The sequence below is a fragment of the Lathamus discolor genome, chromosome Z, assembly GCF_037157495.1.
Source record: "Lathamus discolor isolate bLatDis1 chromosome Z, bLatDis1.hap1, whole genome shotgun sequence".
In the NCBI taxonomy this organism is placed as follows: Eukaryota; Metazoa; Chordata; class Aves; order Psittaciformes; family Psittacidae; genus Lathamus; species Lathamus discolor.
The window spans coordinates 71,733,600-71,754,177 of record NC_088909.1 but is presented as its reverse complement, the minus strand read 5'-3'; the positions used below and the strand labels follow the sequence as shown (position 1 = coordinate 71,754,177).

Sequence of the window (20,578 nt, the reverse complement as noted above, 5' to 3'; positions counted from 1 at the left end):
AGGAAGAACTTCTTAACCAACAAAACAGATGTACTTGTTTTTTCTTTGCACGATTTTGCCAATTATTACACATTCAATTGACCATTAAAAAGGGAAATATATGGGGGTTTTATCCTACATTCTCATCATTAGGGAGCAAAATAATAAATATCTTACTGCATTCATCGATTGCATTGAGTTGTGTCTTCCTCTTTCACATATGAATCTTAGCACTGTCGCAGCAAACCGACTGCAAACTTAAGTAAAAGAAACTAAGCATTTAGCAATTCCGAGCCACAAACAAGAGGTCAGATTGGTTCTCAACCATTATAAATCAACATAGAAATAATTACCTTCAGTTATGCACTTAATTAGATACTAACAGCCATTGTTAATATTGTTTTTAAAGCTCCAGCCTATTTAAGAAACAAAACAGGCCACAGATCTACCCAAATGTTCCTCTAGAAGAGCGGATAACCTAGGGTTTCCAACCATCACAATAAGCCTTCTGTTTATTAGGTTTGGGTGGAGGTTTTTGTTTTCTATACCCTTTTTCTCCTTCAGAAAGTACAGTCGTGTACCTAAAAAAGCTTACAGTTGTACATAAAGTATATTAATTAAAAAAAGACATCTGAAGGCTGGTATTCTTTTTATTTCATGTTAATTCCAGAAGAAAACCTAGTAGAAAATCTAGATGCTTGGAAATGATAGTGTGGAGTGCTGAAGAAAAGCTCTGAGCAGCATAGGTGCTTGTGGATTCCTTTTTAATCTGTATCTCAAGTCTGGGTGCATAGTTGTTAAAAATCTACACTGAAGAGTCCACTGCATGAGATAAAACAAAAACAAACAAAAAACAACATACACCACCATGATATTACATTCCTTCCTGATACAGCTTCAGAGATGCTAAGCAGACGTTATATAAAAGGTCTACAAATAAACAGTTGCTGAGTCAAAGTATGAGAGGAGCTTTTTTTGCAAAAAAAAGACCAGAGCCAGAATAAAGTGATTTAAGATGTAGGTCTGACTCTCCTTTAGCAGCAACAGATATACCTTTGCCCTGACCTAGATGAAGCAGAACACAGGACAAGAATGCCACTTCTTTGATCTGAATCCCAAAAGAAGTAAGCAGCTTTTAAAAAGTTTTGAAAGAAAGCATACAGACAAATTGATTCATGGGTTCCAGGCTGTGAATTCTAAAGGCTATAGCTCCCAGAAAGTTCTGAGTAAAGCACAAAAGTACCCAAAGAGTGGCTGGTTTTCAGACATACGAGAATGGTTGAACATCTCATTATTCTGTTAGTCTAGCTTTTTCGGCAGTCACCCTCAAGAAGTCTTACACAAAGCTGAGACAACTAACTTTGCTAGGTGTGGAAAAGGAAAGGAAACCTATGACAAGAAAGACAGCTTTGTCAGTTAGAGCTCCTTTATTAATGATACAGGGCAGCAGCAACATCAACTGAAATATACAGTTATTTGTACAGAATACAAAAATATAACTCTTCATAAAGTTTAAAGTGTGCTAGGAATTATGAATTGAGCTAAACAGTTAATATAGAACATACTCTCAAATAATTTGGACAGGTACACTCAGTCAACCGAATATATTTTCTCTAATCTGAAGACAAGCATACAGAGCAGTTTATTAGTTCAGTGTATCCATATATCACACCCCAGCTAAGATCTGAGAGCAAACTAACAGTGTTTCAAGTTTTTTTCCTTTACCCCTGCTCTCTATTGACAGCACAGTGGTTCCATAACCAGACAGCGAATTGAATTTTCAACAGCAGCATTTATAAGCAGATACAGAGAAGTACTATTCAGACAACCAGCTTAAGGCACCATGGTTTCCACAACAGACACATGAAATTACTGGCAAAAAAAAACAACTTTATAGAAGGCTCCAAGTGTTTAGCTACAGTACCACTATGAACAACAATCTATTTCCTAAAAATATTCTTTACAATATATTCAGTTGACTAGTGTAGCTTTCCTTCATTCTTTTAAAAGAAATACGAGATTTTGACATTACAATCTCAAAAATGCCTCAAATACACACAAAAAAATAATCTCCCTTAACTCCTCCTTTTTTAAATGAAAAAAAAATTGCAGACTTTTTAAGAAATACAGTTTCCAACACACTATATAGTAAAAGTCCGCAAAGTTGCGTTGTTCTTTAAAAGAAAGTATATCTAGCTGCTGATAACTGTGTCCCCCTCCACCTGCTTCTGCATTCTTTGTTATCAACAGCACTGGTGAACAATTAATTTCATTTAAAGGAAATAAAATTTCACCTGATATCCTGCAGTGCAAACACAAGCCCTTGATTTGCTCAAGACCTCTTCACTAATAACATCCTATGGTACTGGTGGAAAGTTAAAACTATATAAAGAGAACTAACATCCTGACAGTACCTGCCACTAAGACCCAAACAGTTATGCTGTTAAAACTCATACTCTAGATTGAAAAGTAGGATTCGCATAGGACAGGACAAGGAGTAAATTAATAAAACTGCACTACAGAAATTGTGCATTCTAAATGGTACATGGTAGTTGAGACACGTAACTATAGTTGAGACATATTGACAGAGCTATTTCAAATTTTAGGAAGTGTTCCAGCCACGTTACAGGCTGATGTAAAATGATTATGAATATGACAAAGTCACTGCAGGTTACCTAGTCCCATTCACTAACAGATAGCTTTTTCTAATTTATAGAAAAATAAATTAGAAAAATAAAATGTATAGAAAAATTTATATAAATTTTTCTTTTATGAGGGGGGGAAAAAAAGAATAATCTGGAATAATGCATTACATAATTCAAATTACTATCAATTCCAACAACACCCTCTCCCCATTTATCTATCCCTAGATTTCAGAGTATGACCAGCTGCAATTACTTGTAATAAGTAACCAATCCCCACTATAGCGTTGGTATATTATTCCATGAATCCCCAAAGGCTTTCTAATTGGCCAGCCAAAACCTTAACTTTTACCTGTATTTAGTGCAGACTTGATGAGATTCTTCTGTGCCTTACAATAACAGCAATCTTGAAGTCGGCCATTTTATTGTCAGTGTAGTGAACAACCTCAAGATTCTCCCCGTTTCTTATAATAAAAACCAGCAGCACATAAAATATAAAGTTGCGTTTCATTACCTCTTTGCCTGAAGGCCAAATGAGCAGAAATCTTGTTATACTGCTCCTGAATTTTTTTAATGCCTGAGCCTTTAAAGTTTATTCATTCGTTTCCTGAATTCTGTCACTCATTTCCCAAATTTTAGTGAAGTACTTCCTCTGAAGTAAACTACAGGTCACGTGTTGTCCTATGTACAGTCAACTATGAAGAAGTGCATTTCACTCCAGTAACTCAATGAGCAACAGTGATTTCCTCCATTTCAAATAAACTTAAAATAAATACCTTCAATTAAATTAACAGTTTCAATCACAACAGCTGTGTAGCATACAAAAATGTAAGAGCTATAGAGAACTAATCCTACTATTGTTATCTAATTATTGGCTTCCTGAACCACAGGAAATTTCTGACTCAATCAATGGCAAAAATTTGCTAAGCTACTACCTGAAATCAAGATGCAAGAATGCTATAGAACTGGTAAGAGGTTGGAATAACATTCTGTATGTTAAAACCAGGCATTCTTCACTTAAGTGAACTATCCACACCTTGGGGTCAGAAGAGGTAATGATAAACTTTGGTCATGTTCCACACATCTTCAGATCTCTGAATAACTGGTAACTTCAGGATACACAATTTATCTGTGAGGACCTAAACCAGCCTTCTATTTATTCTTTTTGTGTCACTGGTTTAAAAATGAATTAACACAAGGAAACTGAAATAAACTTGTATGTTTGGTTCCAACCTCAGTTTACCTTAACAGATATATGACAACAAAGTACCTATAAAAGCAGTGCATATATAAAAGCTCAATGACAGGGGAAAAAAATTAAAAATGGAAAAAACCCAAAACAAACTAAACCAAAAAAACAAAAAACCAAACAAAAGAAAAACAAAAAAAATAAAATAAAAAAAAACCAAAACAAACAAACAAAAAACCCACAAAGGGAAAAAAAATAAGAATAATAAAAAAGCAGTATGAGTTTGCTTAGTGGTTGTTCACTATTTTGCCTTCTGGCAGATGAAAGAAGTTATCTTCTTTGAGTTTAAGATGCTCTGGTAAATCTAGCTGTCTCTTTGCTTCTTCAATGTCTTCCTGAATTGCTGAAATGAGTGCCTCTGAAAAAGATAAGAACAGGCATACTTAAAAGTTGGTCTGAATTCTGCACATACAATAGCAAGTGAAATAACATGTACCACAGAATACTAGGTAACAGTCTCAGAAGTAGAATATAATTATTACCATGATGTTTGAAAGGCAAAATTCTTTGGTTTTAAAATGGCTTTTTTTTTTTCCTAAACATACCAGGATTGCATTTTTCATCATTATAAGCACTTCCCTCTCCTTGTTCCAACACACATTTCAGCATTTCTGTTTCAATTCTAACAGAGCTGCATTTTTAAAAGAAATTAACAAACTAGACTGATGCTTTTACAACAAACCTGTGATTTAAAAATTACTCCTCACACAAGTGACAATATAGTTTTTTTTAGTGTGAAGCACTTGAAGATGTGGGAGTATGGTTTGGTTTTTTTTTTTAATTAAACCAACTTGTACATTTAGCTTATGAAAACATTTTACTGAAATTTCAAAGGTTAACAGATCAATATCTCATTACGGAAAGACAGAGTGAAGACAGTACTTGCAAGAATAAGACAAATCAGAGACTAGTTTGAGGGAGACCTGCAATACTGACCTAAGGAATCAAAGTTTTTTTCTGGTCGAATATATCCTATTATGACTATACTAAGAATTTCTCCATAAAAGTCTTCTTTGAAGGTGTGGATAATGTGTGTTTCCTAAAGGAAGAGAAATAAGTCAGCATTTATGATGACTTTTGAGTTTATTTACCCCCAAATGTAAAGATGTAGCTAATACCCCAATTCAAATTCTCCCCAGCACATACCAATCACAGGAACATTTAGTTAAGCACGTATAATGCAAGAGGAAAAGGCTAGGACTTTTGCTTACATTAGAAAGGAGAATTGTACTTTGCATGGAATTAAAAAAAAAAAAAATATTCACTTAAGAGTACTTTGATACCCCCCTGCCCCCAAAAAAACACAAAAACAACTACAACAAACCAAAACAAACAAACAAAAAAAAAACCCCACCCCAAAAAAACAACAAACCAACCAAACAAACAGAACCCCCAGATATTATTCAGGGGAAATGCTTCACCACTTCTTGGAGGAAAGATTTCCAGGCAGCAAATCACAAACAGAGCTTAATGTTTCATTCAAATAACTATTAAGATCTTTACTGAAGTGGCTGGCTTAATGAAAGCATTTCTAGCTCACATAGGAACAAGCATCTTATGCTGAAAACCACACACATTTCTGCATCTAGTATAGGCCCACACACAGTAGATTCAGCAGAGATACTGGATGGAAAGCTTTACAGTACTTGCTCAGAAAAGTCTGCTGCAAAACTGTTTTAAGTATACATCTGCACAAGGCAAGCACATTCCGGACTCTGCTTTGAATCTTGGAAGCATAGAATCATGCCCAAATAAAAGCGGTTTAAACCATCAAAATAGAACTCTACAAGACTCAGGAAAAGCACCAGCACTTGACAGCATGAAAAATACAGCTGCTGCAGTTCAGAATTTTAACTCAACTCCTCCATCCTATTATTACATACCTTCAAATATTTATACTATTAATCAAGCCACAGCACATCTCATGTACGGATTCCATCATTACAAAAAAAAGAACTAACAGAAAATCATTACAAATTAAGATGCCTCAACATCTGACATGAAAAGCAGACAGATTGCACAGTACAATAGATTAATATGTTCCAGCTCATGGTAGGGCTGTTGTAATCAGTAAATTCAACGCATTAATCAAGCTTATGCTTATTTAGCTACCAGCACGGTAAGCAACCACCATTTCAGAAATACTGTTAAATTTTTACTTGGGAATTATTTAAATAATGCCAGAATAGAAAGAAGAAAATTACCTTTATTTACCTACAGCTGCATTCTCTCTGGCTACTGAATTTTCTTTTCAGAATACAAACATGTGATATAATTATCAAATACATTTCTAAGAGCAAACAGGATTTCTAGATCTCATTTATGGATCAAATGCTGCTTATCTTATTCAAATTCAACATCTGGTTCATTTATTGCAATAAAAAACCCACACAAACAAAATTCTTACCACTGACTTCTTAAAATTCTTATAGAAAGGATTCCATCCTATGCTCAATACCATTTTATGCACATCTCCATTTCCAACACAGGCCCATCCATAGTATATACCAGTAGAGATATCAGGTGGAAAGCTTTCAACTACTTGTTCAGAAAAGTTAGCTGCAAAAATTTTAGAAAGTGTAAAAAGTGTGAGCGACTTTGTGTAAGTCAAGGACATAACAATCTTCATTTATAAGCCAGACTGCCTACATACTATTTACCAGCTTAACAGTGATGATAATGATGATAATGATGCAACATGCCATTTGGCAAAATACAAAACAGTGTCATAAAATTCAGTCACTGTGGTAATACCAGAGTTATCACATCTGTTGTGCATACACTATTTTATAGTTATACACATTATCTTACACAGCAATAATTAACAAACATGCAATACACCCAGTCAGAATGCATTTTTCTCTTAGGAGATAGCTATCAAAACTTCAATATGGTGAAAGATGAGGTTAAAAAAAAAAGTTTATTCTGTACTATAATATAGCATCACAGGAGTATTTGCTTGTCAATTAAATAATTACTTATGAAATAAAATATGTAGAAATAAATGACAGCATGATTTTTTCATCAGTCAATTTTGTACATGTTGCCTTTCAGAGGCACCTGTGGATTTCTGGAATTTTCTTTGAAAACTACATATCTGAAGTGAAATAAATTCCTTTCTAACCGAACCTCACGTTCTTTCAAAACCACTAATTCTACTTCCCACGTGAGTAGATCTATTCATGTAAGACAAGTTGATTTAGAAGAACATACTGTTACTGCGGTTTTTGTCGAACCTTACAAGCAGTAACAACTTATGCCACCTGTTCCCTGGTACCAATAGACCATTTATACACAATGGAGAGAAAAATGCAAAATTATTGACGGATGTTGTCATAAATCCAGCACCTCAAAATCGGTCTTAAAAAGTATCCTTGCCCTCTAGGAGTGGTGCAACATGACTGTTGACTTCAGTGCCTCTTTAAGACAGACTAAAATTCACCTGAAATACCCATCTGTTTGCGTCTAGACAACTGAAACAGAGATAAGCAACAGGAAAATATTTATTTGTACGCCAAGTCCACCTGCCTGTATTTTAAAGTCTGCATCACTCCCCATGAACATTCTTCCCTACAGCTATTCCCAATGCCTATTCCCTTTCTTGTTATCTGAGGTTCATGTAAACGGGTATTTTCCAAGCTGCCACACCACAGCACCGCGCACGTCATCTTTTATCTACATCCTGTACATCATTATGACGACTATTAGATGATTTAAACAAGCAAAAAAGAATTAAATAGACTACTTTAAAAGGGGGGAGGGGAGAACAGCTCAAAAGAGGCTACAACACTCTCAACTATGTAGAGGAAAAAGAGCCAGAAAAACGCAAACACAGAGCAAGCTAAGAAAGCGCACGCCACGCCAAAGGGGCACTGGTGCAGGACAGAGGGGCGTCCCTCAAGCTCAGGGTCAAGCCGCCGAGCTCCAGCCCAGAACAATCCGTCCCGGCGCCTCTCGCTCGGGCTGCCTGGGAAGCACAGAGACCACCCCCCAACCCCGGCAGGCGTACTGCGGCGCTCCGCGGGCTCACGGCAGGGACCCGGCGAAGGCCGCGGCAAGCACCTCGCCGGCGCCGCTCAGAGGAGGCATTACAGCCGCCCCGCCGCCCGCCGCTCACCGGTGGGGATGCCCAGCTCCTTGGAGCCCCTGCCGAAGCCCTTCACCACCTCCCCGCGGCAGAAGTACGGCAGATGCCTCATGGCGGCGGGCAGCGGCCGTTGGCGGGGCACGCGACGCCGGCAGGAGCCCCGCGCGGCACACAGAGCTACGCCCCGCAGAACCCCTTCGGTCCCCGCGCGGCGCTTACCACCGCCTCGCGCCAGGCACTACTAAGAAGAGGGGAGGCGCTATATGGAGGGTTCCAGTTTCCAATTGCTACAACTCCCTGACAGGCACCTACCGCCCCTCAAGAATGGACTTGCCCACACCACCGCGCCCCCCCGAAATGGGGGTGCGGGGTGAGGGAAGGAGGAAAATCGGGGCTGCGCATGCTCAGGCCGCCGCAGAGCTGCGTCGTTGAGGTGTGGCGGCTCAGCCGCGGTCACGACTGGGCGGTGGAGGTCAGCTGCAGGGAGGGGTGTGGGCTGCGCCCCAGCCTGCCCCGGCGGCGGCCTCGCTTACTGTCCCCCCATAGCTCCATGCGCAGTGCCTGCTCCGGGCTGCGGCCCTCCAGCACCCCTCCCTGGGTGGGAAACGGGGTCTTGGACAAACCGTAGTGACCCGGCCCCCCTTGTCATAGGCCGCCAGGATGCTCTCGGGCAGCACAGAGGGTCGCCGCCCTCCTTCGGGCTGGGGTAGGCGAAGGGGACTGGCGTGTCGCTGCGACAGGCCGCTGCGGGGCCGCGGCTTGCCCCGGGAAGGGCAGCCTGTGTGATGTAGGGCGGGTCAGCCCTTTGGGTGCTCAACCGAGGGGTGTCTGCGGAGGGAAGCAGGCCGCAGTGCTCGAGGAGAGGCGTAGCCGGCTGCTTGCTGACGGGCTGTCATTCCTCCTGCCCTTAGGCTTCGTTAAACTCCGCCCTCGGGGAACGAGGTGGTCTGACCAGTCCAGCCTCCATGCAGCAAAAACCGAACAGCGACAGTTACTAAGGGTGTCACATCTTACCCCTCTTATCCGAAAAAGCTGTGTCTTGCACTGTGCGCCGATGCATAGAAATCGTGATCGTTTCTTCCTTGGTAACGCTGCATTTGGCTTTTCTTTCAGAAAAAGTCGAATGCTTCAGAGCACAGCAGACATTTGGGAAAACTGAGGCTAGATCCTTTTGTACCATAATAGGAGCAAACTGTAGTTGCTTGCTTCACAACATTTTTGCTCCTCTGTGGTTTGCTTCATGCTCACATTTCCTTTTCTGTCATTACTCCTGCTAGTGCAGGGATTTCCTTTGAAACAAACAAACAAAAAAAACCACCAAGCATCAAAACTGAAATGCTCATCCTGTGTTCCCTCTACATACCGAAAGTGAAGGGTAACTCGACGTTTTCCTTCCTTCACTTACTGTTTCCAGCTGCTCTTCATGTTGTAGCTGTGTTGATAAATCTCTTTTAACGTCTTCAGATGATTAACACTTTCTTTTTCTAAGGCCCTGATCCAGCTCAAATAAATTGAGTTTGCGTGCGTTCAAAATAGTATAAATAAGTGTGAAAAACATCTGTAATCTGTTTGAAGTATAGAGCAGCCTGCCAGCAGACAGTCTGCTTGTACCAGCCATGTATGTATATACCATTTGAGTTCTGGGATCTCATTCAGCACTGCTGTGCTGCACATTAACATATTTGCATATGAACACACATCTATGTCTAGAAATACCACCAAAGTCCTTGAGGTGGATTTCCAATTATTCCCCCTCTTTCTAGCAGAGCAGAGCTGCTAATTTTACTGTTTTGATATAAGCTTAAAAAAATATTTTGGAACTTCCAAGTGTGTTAGTTTTTTGGGTGTTTTTTTGTTTTGTTTGGTTTTTTTTTTTTTTTTTTGTTAGGGTTTGTTAGGGTTTGTTGGTTTTTGGTTTTTTTTTTTTTTGAGGAAGAGCTGTGTAAACACCAATAAGTTGTGTTTATATTTAATTGCATTTCAAGTAAATAACTTGTAAAAATTTGAACTGTTCTGAGGAACTGACTTAGATGTCATACTATAAAATACTGAATGCTACCAGTTCATGGAAGCTGTGGACATGAACTATTTTATACAGGAAGGCCAAAATTATTTTTAAAAGGGATTCTGCCTCAAACTTACCCTCTCCTTTCTTCTTTTTGTCTCTCACCCCAGTACCCTACCACCCTTTTCAGGCTAACCTTTAAATTCATTGCTTCAGCAGCTTTGACTGACTTACAGAATCATATGTGTAGCTGAAGCTGAGCAGCAGAGTGTTGGTAGTATATATGTAAGAAGGAAAAGTGGAAGAGAAATATGTCCTAAATATGCTCCTACTCCATATATTCCGTTTTGCTGTCTCTAAGCACAAGCAACAAAGTGTAGTGTTACAATGTGTTTTTCAGTGGTGCTTCCTAATTGACGCGTTTTGGGTATGAAGTTCAAATCCCGAAGTTCTTACACAGTTACTTAACTGACAGAGCACTAACAGTTGACAATGTAACCCCCATGGCCGTTAGCATTGTTAGTTTATTTCCCCTGAAGAGCAAGAAACAAAACAAGTTATATTTTCCAGACTATGTTTCTTCCTTATAGTAATGAATTGTGTATTAGGTTATAATTCGTATTTAAGGAGATATTTTTGTTCTTCCCCCCCCCCCCCCCCCTTTTTTTTTCTCTTAAAGACTGCATCTTTTCAGAATCAATGTTGATGTTCTTGTGATATCCACAAGATGGCATGTAGTGTCTTCTTTTTCAGCATCTGTAAGTTTGGGCCTCAGGTTTCCAATCTTAGTTACAGAAAACCTTGAGAAGTAGTAAGTCAAGGAAGTATTTTTTTTTAAGAACTACATAGTTAGGTAATTTCATGAAGGTCTAACTGATGACTTCTATTTAGTTCTGTCAAATAATCATAATGTTTGTAATTTTTATCAGTCATCATGATGGGTTGCTGCGATCCCAGCTGAAACTGGAGCTGTCCTTGATACCAGGTATAGTATTCTTCTGTTTCTTCAAAAAGTGTCATCAGATTTTAGTGATAAACATGTCTGCTAGCATTGCCAACCAAGAGAAGGGTGGTTTCATAGTTGATACCCGCACTGAGGAAACTCGGGCACTATGTCAGGGACGGGAAAACTTCTGTTCCCTGTTTATGCTACTTTATCTACAGCTATGATGAAACTGAAAAGTGTTGCAATATTTTTATATATATATATCTATATATATATATCTATATATATACTATAGCCAAAGAAACCAGAATAAAGAAAACAGATCATGTGTTATGTCATGTTTATAGTGCCTGTGCCAGGTTACCTGATCGAGTATGAGCTTTGTGAGCTCATCATACTAATCAATCTTTAATGCAGTGCAGAACATAGTCTGTTCATCTTGTTTCTTAGTGCAACATGTGACTTGTTGTTCCAGAGTTCAAGGATTCTGGGTGAGAGAAACGAGACACGAATAGAGAACTCACTACTTGTTTATTAATATAGGAAAATTTAGAGATACTAACAGATACATTAAAAGGTACTTCTGGTGTTTGGTTTGTTCTTACCAACCCCAAAGACCATGTAATGGTGATCAGGAAACCAGCTCCGAGAAACATCATCGCAGTGCAAGGTGGAAGGCTCAACCTTAGTGGGCGTCCCTGTGGAGGAAATGTTGACCTGGGTGGCATGAGCCTCTCCCCATCGCATGAGGCTCAGGCTTTTATACTAATAAAAAAATGCACACTCGTTCTGACACAGGGGGCCAGCCTACGTCAGAAGAAGTGGCCAGCAATATCTAGAAAGGTTTCTAAGGGTCAGGACTTTTCTGGGAAGTTCTAAAGCTGAACTTTCTGGGGAGGAACCAAAGCGGGACCTTCCGGGGCGGAGCCAAAGTGGACAAACTACTTTTCTATCTTTGTATGTTTCACCACGGACCATTATCTATTGTCCCTGACACACTTGTGTAACAACCCTATTCCAGAGTCCCTGTCTCCTGCCATCATACTGCAAAAGGGTGCATTCCTAGAAAAGGCTTAAAATAAGAGCAGAAATATCCTGGGTTTTTCCACGTAAAAAATAATCTGCTGGATACTGAGCTATTCTAGGGCTGACCTATCCAAGGTGGAAATTGTGTTAATACCCAGCTTGATGAAAATTCAGGACTGACTCAGAGGAAAGAGTGCCGTGTAGTAAAACTAGTAGCATGTTAACCAGCAGCTTGGAAGTTTCCGTTCCCAGTGTGACAAAACTCTCATTGATTCAAGAGTTCAATCCAAGGACACTCTGGCACACCTTACTTTTAGTGGGTGGAAGCCAGGTGATGAAATCCAAGTACAAAGATACATACAAACCACTCTTGCAAGAATGTCTATTAAACACACCTGCTTTGAAAGTATTTTTTTTCCCCATATTTTAATCTGGAATAGCAAACCACAGAAGGTGGTTTTGAGCAGTCTGAAGTTTTGTTCTATTTGAAAAGACCACTTTCTTCTAAAAGAAATAACTGCATATTAATGCGATGACTACCAAAACTGTGTTAGATTACAGTGAAGCAACAAGTACTACCTATGTGTGCATAGTAAGGCATAGCTGATATTATCTACTGACCAGGTTCTGGTTATTATAGAAAATTCTATCAAGTACCATTGGTATGTCACCAAATTATGTGTGAGAGACAAAGCTTGTCTGATTACTTCACATATTGCTGAAATATGACATAAGGGTATAGGGCTTGATGGTTTTAAAAGCTTCTATCAACATATTCGGAAATTCCCTGAGCTTATTAATCACAATTTCTTTTTCTAGTGCCTTTTCTCCATGCCAAAGCTGAACTGGTTTATTGAAAAATGGACGGCACTGCTTTCAAGCAGCTTACTGGCTTTCACCTGTCTCTACACAAGACTGTATTGTGCAATGTGAACAAACTTGGTGGTTGGTGCTTAAAATTCTCTAAATTCTAAAACTACTGAAGAACCCAGGCTTTTTTTTTTTTTTTTCTCTTATTTCAAAGAGCCTTTAAATGCATTTTACAGCCCTCCTTATTTGTTCACTTTCAAAAAACAGTTTAATAGGTGTCTCAGGTTAAATAACTTTGATCTAACTAGTCCTGATTAGGATGAATTATAACAATGGCTATCTGAATGTCAGGTGTGTATCTCACATACTTTTTCCAGCCATAGCTGCCCAGATCAAAATGTTAGTGACTAGTCTGTCACATTTGAAAGCAATTAAAGCCTCTGATTTAAATTTCTAATCTGCTACAAAATGATACAACACAGCCTAATTAAGGGTTTGGTGCAATCTTCAGGAGAATCCTGCTGACAAAGGCTTTAGTAGCAGAAATAAAAGTAGTACAGCGCAAAGTATCTCAGGCAGCTTCCATCTTTGGAGACGACTAAATAAGATTCTTATATGTTTGAGAGTTGGTGTTCCAAAATACTTTGTATTTCTCAACAATCAACTCAGATTGCTACCAGGAATCCTACAGTGAAATGTAGAAGAACAAGTCTGGGTATCTCAATGAAGTAGGTTAGGAAATGTTTACTGTATTGTCGTGAGTTGTGCAATGCCTTACAGATGAATATATGTTAGGCAATTTGAAGGTTAGTGTCAAGCTATTTCTGATCAGTATTCCTGCAGAAATGGAATATAAGCAGTAATAATATGTTACAGGAGGTAGTGAGCTCAGATCTCTTAAGAGATCTACAAACAGTAGGATGTGCAATGGATTTTTCAGTTCATTAAATGTAACAAAACCAGAAATAACTTCATTTCAGATTTTGGTGAATCTATGTAATTTCTCTTTATGATGAGTTGGAAAGCAAAACCAAAAAATTACATACCATAACATTTTCTGACCTAGAACTTAAAGTTCTTACTTTTCATGGGGAAGAATAGAAGGCAAAGGTGCTAAAAAGTGCTTACAGAAAAGAGTGATCTCACAGAGAGAATTGCCTGTTAGCATAAGCTTAGGTGGGAATGAAAATGGAGATAAAAAGAACACATATTTGATGCTTACAATACTTTGCAAGTTTGGAAACACTTTATAAAAGAAAGCAAGCCAGTTTGCAAAAACTGTCTTTACTGTAAGAACTGATTTCACAATGACATAAAGAATAAAAAACTGGACAGTGACTGCTGGGCTTTTCCATTGTATTTAGGGTATTTAAAAGTGCTGGGAAGAACAGCACCCTCTCAAAACCACACAAGATATATTGCACCTGTGGTAGATTTGCTTTTTTATGTCCAGGAATACCCTGCATAGGTTGTCACCTCTAGTCTCTTTACAGAAAGCTGAAGAGGCTTTGTTAATTTTCAAGCTACAAGGGAGAAAGTTTTTTCACCTATGCTGTAGTATCAGAGCAGAAGATGAAAATTATTGCCCTGCTGACTGACATTGCAGGGAGGAGGTAATGAAACAAATGGCTGCAATGTCTGTCTTTGAATGCTAGTTATAATATTTTACAGTAATTTCCTTCTTTCTTTCCCCAGGCTTGCTGTTACAGCCTTGTTCACACAGTAAGCAATGGCTGAGCAAAAAAAGAAAGATTCTGGTGAAAACTTCTCATTGTTCAGAAGAACCTGGAGTTTATAATACTCCTACCATCACAATATTTGATGTGGTTCCCAAGCACATGCAGGACATGCCTACATTTATGACAGCACTGCCATCTATGTAAGGCAATCACTTTCTCATTTAGCAACCATTTTTTCTGCTGCCTGAAGAAGAAAGGGGGAACATGTGGAGTGATGGTGTTTGTCTTCCCACATAAGTGTTATGCATGATGGAGTCCTGCTTTCGGGGGATGGGAAATGTGCACACCTGCCTAGTGATGGAAAATGGTGAATGAATTCATTGTTTTGCTTTGCTTGTGTGCATGGCTCTTTTAGTTACCAGCTGGGGTTAAACCTTGACACACTGCAAAGAGACCCTTGTCCATGCCAACCCCTGCTTTCTTACCACAGGAAACACTTGCACAAATGCAAGAGAGCAAAGGCAAGTGTTAGCCATAATTTCCACACTTGGTCTTTGAGCTACCTTCCAATTGCTGTGCATAAAACCCCAGTACTCCCACAAGCAGCCTGTGTCTGACCCATCCATGCTGCAGGATAGAAGGGTTACTCTGCTTCAGTCTCCTGAAAATTGCTTCACTATGCAGTTACTTACTCTTGCCAGAAAACCTGGACTGCTCCTGCCCTACCCATTGACAAGAGTCAAACCAAAGCTATGAATACGAAAAACGCATGCAAAGAAGAATCCAAAGAAGTAACGTAAGACCAGTTTCTGGTCTCATTTATTTGGGACTACAGGGGGGGAATAGAGTCATAGAATCATAGAATGGTTTGGGTTGGATCGGACCTTACAGACCATCTAGTTCCAACCCCCTGCCAGGGGCAGGGACACCTTCCACTAGACCAGATTGAGCAGAACCCCATCCAACGCATTCCAGGAAAAAAATTGTGACCCTGCCTCAAGCAATTCCTTCAAAATTACTTGCTTCCAGTGATTACACAGCACAGACAACAGCAATACTGATTCCATAAACACAAACACTCTAACAAACCAGACAAAGCATAAAACCGCTTTCTATTAAGCATGTATGTATTGGAAAAGATTCAGGTCAAAATCAAGCTGCATTTTCTCCAAAGCTAGCTGTTCTTCCGTATGCAGGCAAACTTGTATTATAAGAAATATTTAGAAACAATAAGAAAAAGGCTTTTATTTTTCCTGTTTACTTCTTTCCAAATAATGTCCTACCCCAATATCAAATCAAGCACAATTCTAATATCCACTATCTAATTGCAAAAAGACACCAAATATGAAAGAATAAAAGACTTATTCTTCTGGTCAAAGCTGCTGCAAACAACTGTTATTCTACCCCTGTGTTTCCTGCTTCTTTTTTGCAACCCATGGTGCATTTAGGATGTGCATTGTTAGCCCTACTGCAGTACTTAGAGTTGAACTGCTAAATCAAATTCACTTCCTCATGTAACTCCTCTCAATTTCTTTCAAGTGTGGAATACTTCACCGTATTTTCTTTCTCCTTTCTCTACAGTTGTTTTTTACTTTTTACTCAGCAGCATGCAACCTATTGGGTTAATACCATTGCAAAGTGGCAATGCTGCATATGCCAAAGAGCTGTATCTGTTAATGTGGAAGATGTCAAACACAGGCCTGCAAATGAAGAAAATGTGTTCTTTGACGCAAGCGTGGCATCTAGTTGGTTCTATCCTTACTTGGGTGTTTGCATTAAATAGCTTTTTGTAACTGGGATATCCACTTTTGCATCACCCGTTTGTTTCACAGAATGACACTTGCATGACACTTGCTCTGCCTTTTTCCCCAAGTAAGACCTGCTGGTTTCCAGTGAGTTCCTTAGTGGATGATGGAAGCTAACTGCTGGTACTAAATATGGGAAGCTAACTCACATGCTCTATGTGAGGTCTGACAGAGCTGCTCTTCAAGAGCTGCTGTGGGTCAGTTAGTCTTGTCCTAAGAGTAGCAAGGCTTGTGTGGTCTGAACAATGTAGCTGGTATGTTTGTTGCTACTTTAATCACATTGTGGAAGCACTGAGCTTCTTTCTCAGTTCTCAGTTAAGCTGCAGCCATCAGAAATTGAAACAATGACTGTTTTGCTCACTGGGATTTATAACTAAAAGTCACTTTTTCCTCCACCCTTCCCATCCAAAAAAACCCCAAACCAAAAACCAACCCACAACCAACTAAAAAAACAACCAAACAAAACCCACCAAAAAAACCCTCAGGATTATTTTAGAATGTTTCTTCCTCAACTTATTTTCCAAAGGGTATCCTGAGCTGCAGAGGTTCAAAACAGGCCATCTAACTCAGTGCTATATTAATATGGAGATGTTCTAACCAGTTTTTCTACATTATTAATATCACTACCTTCTGCACTTGAATTGCTCCTTTTGCCCCACACTGTTTACCTTGGCAAAGAAATAACAGTGGAAACCTGTAATTTATGCTGCAGAACAGGTTGAGCAGAAGAGTCTGTAGAGTCTACTTTACCTTACAGAACTAATTAACCCCATAAACTCTTTCTTTTTTTTTTTTTTTTTTCTCCACAGCCATCATCAGTGTAGTATCAGGTTTAACAAAGAAATTCAGGTATTTCTTTGTTGCCTAAAAAATGAATCGGATATTAGCACATGCCATCATGAATTTTGGCAACTTTGTTCTTGGACTGGGCAACCAGAACATGCTAACACAGAACAGATATTTTGAGGTATTGCAAAAGATTTGCTTGTATGTGGAAAAGGGCATTATATTTGGGAGTGGTTTGAAGAATCTTCTACTTCCTTCTTTGGCAGAAGGGAAGAAATAGTCTTTAGTTTTCAGATTGATGTTTTCTCACACAAGACAAGTGACTTGAACTGTCATTAACTGTCTGTAGAGGTAAGAAAGAAGCTGGCACAAAAGCATGCAAACTCTTCTGTCTGATGTTAGAGAATGTAAAAATAAACATAAGCAAACTTCTTGTTTAAAGCAGAAATCAATCCTTGGAAAAGAATTTTTAAAACATCTATTTTGAGCTACACATTTGCTTTCAGGCTAAACATCTAATAAATTTTTACTGCATAGAGTAGGCCTGTTAACTGTAGTTCTGTAGTAGACCTGTAGAATATAAGTTTCTGAGCCTGTTGTCTTTTGGAGGAACCTAATACCAGCTACCTCAGAAATTCAATATATTCTGAAAAATCTTTCAGAAGAAGCTGTGCAAAAACACATCCACCACAAAATGCAATTACTAGCCTTTGTTAGCCTTTTGGTTTACTGCACTGCTCTATTCCTGGCACCTCATTCTCCACATAGCCCTTCAATAGGAGACTCCTAATCCTCTAAAATGTCACATTTAGAATCAAAGAAGCAAACAAGCAAACAATCTGACAACGCTCATAAATAAGGCACAAAACGGATTTTATGGGCTGATTGGTATCACTGTACTTAGTTTCATTTCAGTAATACATAAGCCATGACCGTACTCACTACCACATTCAGCTGAGCCTTTGCATACATAAGGTTCATACTTGCAGTTTGTGGCCTCACCCAGTTCAGTGTGAGCACTCCCTTGTGCAAGTTTTTCTCAGTGAGAACATTTGGTATCTTCCATTCAGTCTCACTGCAGCCAGGTAGAAAATGCACACAGCTGAACCTGGCAGTTCAGGGAAGATTAGTACCTCTGTTGTTCTGACCTTTCTGTGTAGGAATTTCACCAACTTTTCCATCTCCATTTATTGTAGCTTTCTTATAGACTTTTTCCAACAGCACAGATTAGTGAATTAATAGAGAAAAGGCTAACAAAAGACAATTGTTTACCTGAGTACTCAAAAATACTGCCAAGTTGGTATGAACCTATTTATGCCAGTTGGCTAGTTTTGAGTGAATGTCAACACCATATTTAAACAAAGAGAATTTGTTGAAGGCCCTTCCATTTCAGCACTTAAAATATCACTGAATCAGTTACTTAAATTTATCCTCTGCTTTCTGACAGGTACTTCTGCTAAATATATCATATCAGAGAGGTTCCCTGTCTATAGTTTTTGATAAATTCACAAAATATGTCAGATTGTGAGCACAGATTCACAGCAGCCTTCCTTGCTCAAGAACACTTGAAGGATCTCAAAGCATTTATGACCATCTCCCGTAAATATTAGAACTTCAAATAATTAAATAATAATAATTAAAAAAGAAATCTGGCCAATGAATATCCTTAACACCTTGATCTAATAGTTTCTTAAACATCAAGCCAAATTCTGATTTCAGATACGTCAGTTTAAATACTCAGTAAATTTCTTTAAAGTAAATTGAATTATAATGGTTTAAATAAAAATAAATTGCAGGAGAACTCAGTCTATACTTTACTTCTTCACAGTGTAATGAAACTCCATCAGTTTACCTGTGTTTGCTAGTTGTGCATGTATATGTTTGCCAGTAATATGGATTATAGTAAATTCTAAATTAGTGAAAAAGACAGTTATTCAGAAATTTTAAAGTTAAGGTGATTACATGCTGTACTTCAGTTGGCATTATATACACATAATGGTTTTAATTCAGTCAACTTTTAGTCCTGAACCAGTTTCTGAAGAATCATGTCTAATACATTAAAGGTTCTCTAATGTGTTCTTTCTTCATTAGCAGAGCCTCAGTATATTCAACATTAACTGAATATGGGTAACATCTACCACTTCATCTTGCGCCTCTTCACAAGCAGAATGTGCAATGCTAAGATTTGCTGTGGTAGGAATGAAGATTTTTTTTCTTCTTGACTTTGTTTTCAATATAGCTATTGTCATGCATGTATTGCACAGAGGAGAAACAAGAGGAAAATTGTGTTCTTTATTGAATTCAGAAACTACAGAAAAATCTATACAGGTACTCTTCTTGATTTTTGTACAGCTTCAAGCTGCATTATTAGAAAGGCTTCTTTGTATTTGCTTAAGTGCAGTTTTTCACAGTGAGATAACCTCTGTTTATTTCTCATTCCTTTTCTGCCTTGGTCCTAGAAAATAACAGCCTACAGTTTTTCTCAGTAGCTTTTTCACTTCAGATTATTTGAAGAACATTTTCTTGAGTGATTTCCTCTGCTGTATCAGTTTGTATTGCTACAGCTTGTTGCTGTCTGTTAGAATAAAGATTTTTAGCATCAAACTTGCTTATGATCTTCATGTTCCTTACTCTGGGCAACTTGAGGAAGAAAGTGCTGTCTCAGATTATTAGATGATTTCTCAGTAAATTAAAACTATATCCACTGATTTCCAGTGCTGGTTTAAACCCTTTTTGGTGAACACCATCCTAAGGTACAGAGAACAGCCAACTGACAGATCAAACAACATTAAGAACAGATAGAAGGTCAAATAGATGGATTAAATGAAGATATTTGAGCCAAGAAGCCTTTGTGCAGGACAATGGGTCTTTCTGATGTTGCAGTTTAAATCTTCATGTATGGATCTTGAAGGAAATCTGGTTTTATTCCAGGGTGGTAACAATCCTACTTCCTAGCAGAGCTACAGAAATGACTTCTAGGCATGTGCCAGCAAGCCAGGACACAAAACCCATGTCAGAATATTTATTTATAATAGTTTTCTCTACTGAATCTTTTTACATTATAGTGCAAATATCTGAACTTGTGTTCAAGATTAGTCAGGCTTGTTTTTATCTTTGTGTATTTATGTATTTATTTTTACAGATATCTTCCTTATATAGAGTTGTTTCACCATTTCAAGAGGTTACCAGTGGCGTAAGATAACTCTGGAATTCTCTCAAGGGAAAAGGGAAAAAAGGTGTGGTGTTTCATTCTTCTGAGGACTGAAAACCTTTTAAGAGAACAGAGCTGCTCTTGACCACTTACTACTGAGAGCAAGAAATGAAACCCTTTCTTTCTTGCAAGGTGCTTACTTGTAACTCATCATGAAGATGTAAATGCTTCCCGCATTTTTGGTTGGTTGGTTGTTTTTATATTTACCTCTGCCACAAAACACACAACACAGGTGGTGTGAACATCACATAGTAAGACTGGGCTTAGGAAAAGAAAGACCAATAGAAAAAATTGCAAAGAGATCCTGAAGGAATTTTGTCCCTCAGGAAGGCTCAACAGAGCTGCTGAAAACA

General features: G+C 38.6%; 1 protein-coding gene and 1 long non-coding RNA gene across 3 annotated transcripts; one reads left to right on the top strand and one right to left on the bottom strand.

The window, feature by feature from the left end:
* Positions 1-1,387: 1,387 nt before the first annotated feature.
* Positions 1,388-8,263, bottom strand: LOC136005428 (riboflavin kinase-like). The gene is made up of 4 exons (XM_065662897.1): positions 7,988-8,263; positions 6,278-6,429; positions 4,807-4,909; positions 1,388-4,228 (listed from the first exon to the last, which is right to left on the bottom strand). The coding sequence occupies exons 1-4, from the start codon at positions 8,067-8,069 to the stop codon at positions 4,098-4,100; spliced, it is 468 nt and encodes a 155-aa protein (XP_065518969.1). The 5' UTR covers positions 8,070-8,263; the 3' UTR covers positions 1,388-4,097.
* Positions 8,264-8,359: 96 nt separating this feature from the next.
* LOC136005429 (uncharacterized) lies at positions 8,360-16,002 on the top strand. Of its 2 annotated transcripts, none has more exons than XR_010608774.1 (3): positions 8,360-8,429; positions 10,892-10,947; positions 14,440-16,002. It is a non-coding gene; the product is annotated as an uncharacterized LOC136005429 (long non-coding RNA). The 2 variants fall into 2 exon arrangements; XR_010608775.1 differs by lacking the exon at positions 8,360-8,429 and adding an exon at positions 8,520-8,663.
* The last annotated feature ends 4,576 nt before the right edge of the window (positions 16,003-20,578 follow it).

What these genes read in the sequence shown, in the direction of transcription:
- LOC136005428 (XM_065662897.1), bottom strand. Translation starts at nt 8,069, where the DNA reads ATGAGGCATCTGCCGTACTTCTGCCGCGGGGAGGTGGTGAAGGGCTTC. An exon ending in GGAGCTGGGCATCCCCACCG is followed by an intron (nt 6,430 to 7,987) that starts GTGAGCGGCGGG and finishes AAATTTTTGCAG; the next exon opens with CTAACTTTTCTGAACAAGTA. An exon ending in AAAAAACTTTGATTCCTTAG is followed by an intron (nt 4,229 to 4,806) that starts GTCAGTATTGCA and finishes TATCTTTTTCAG; the next exon opens with AGGCACTCATTTCAGCAATT.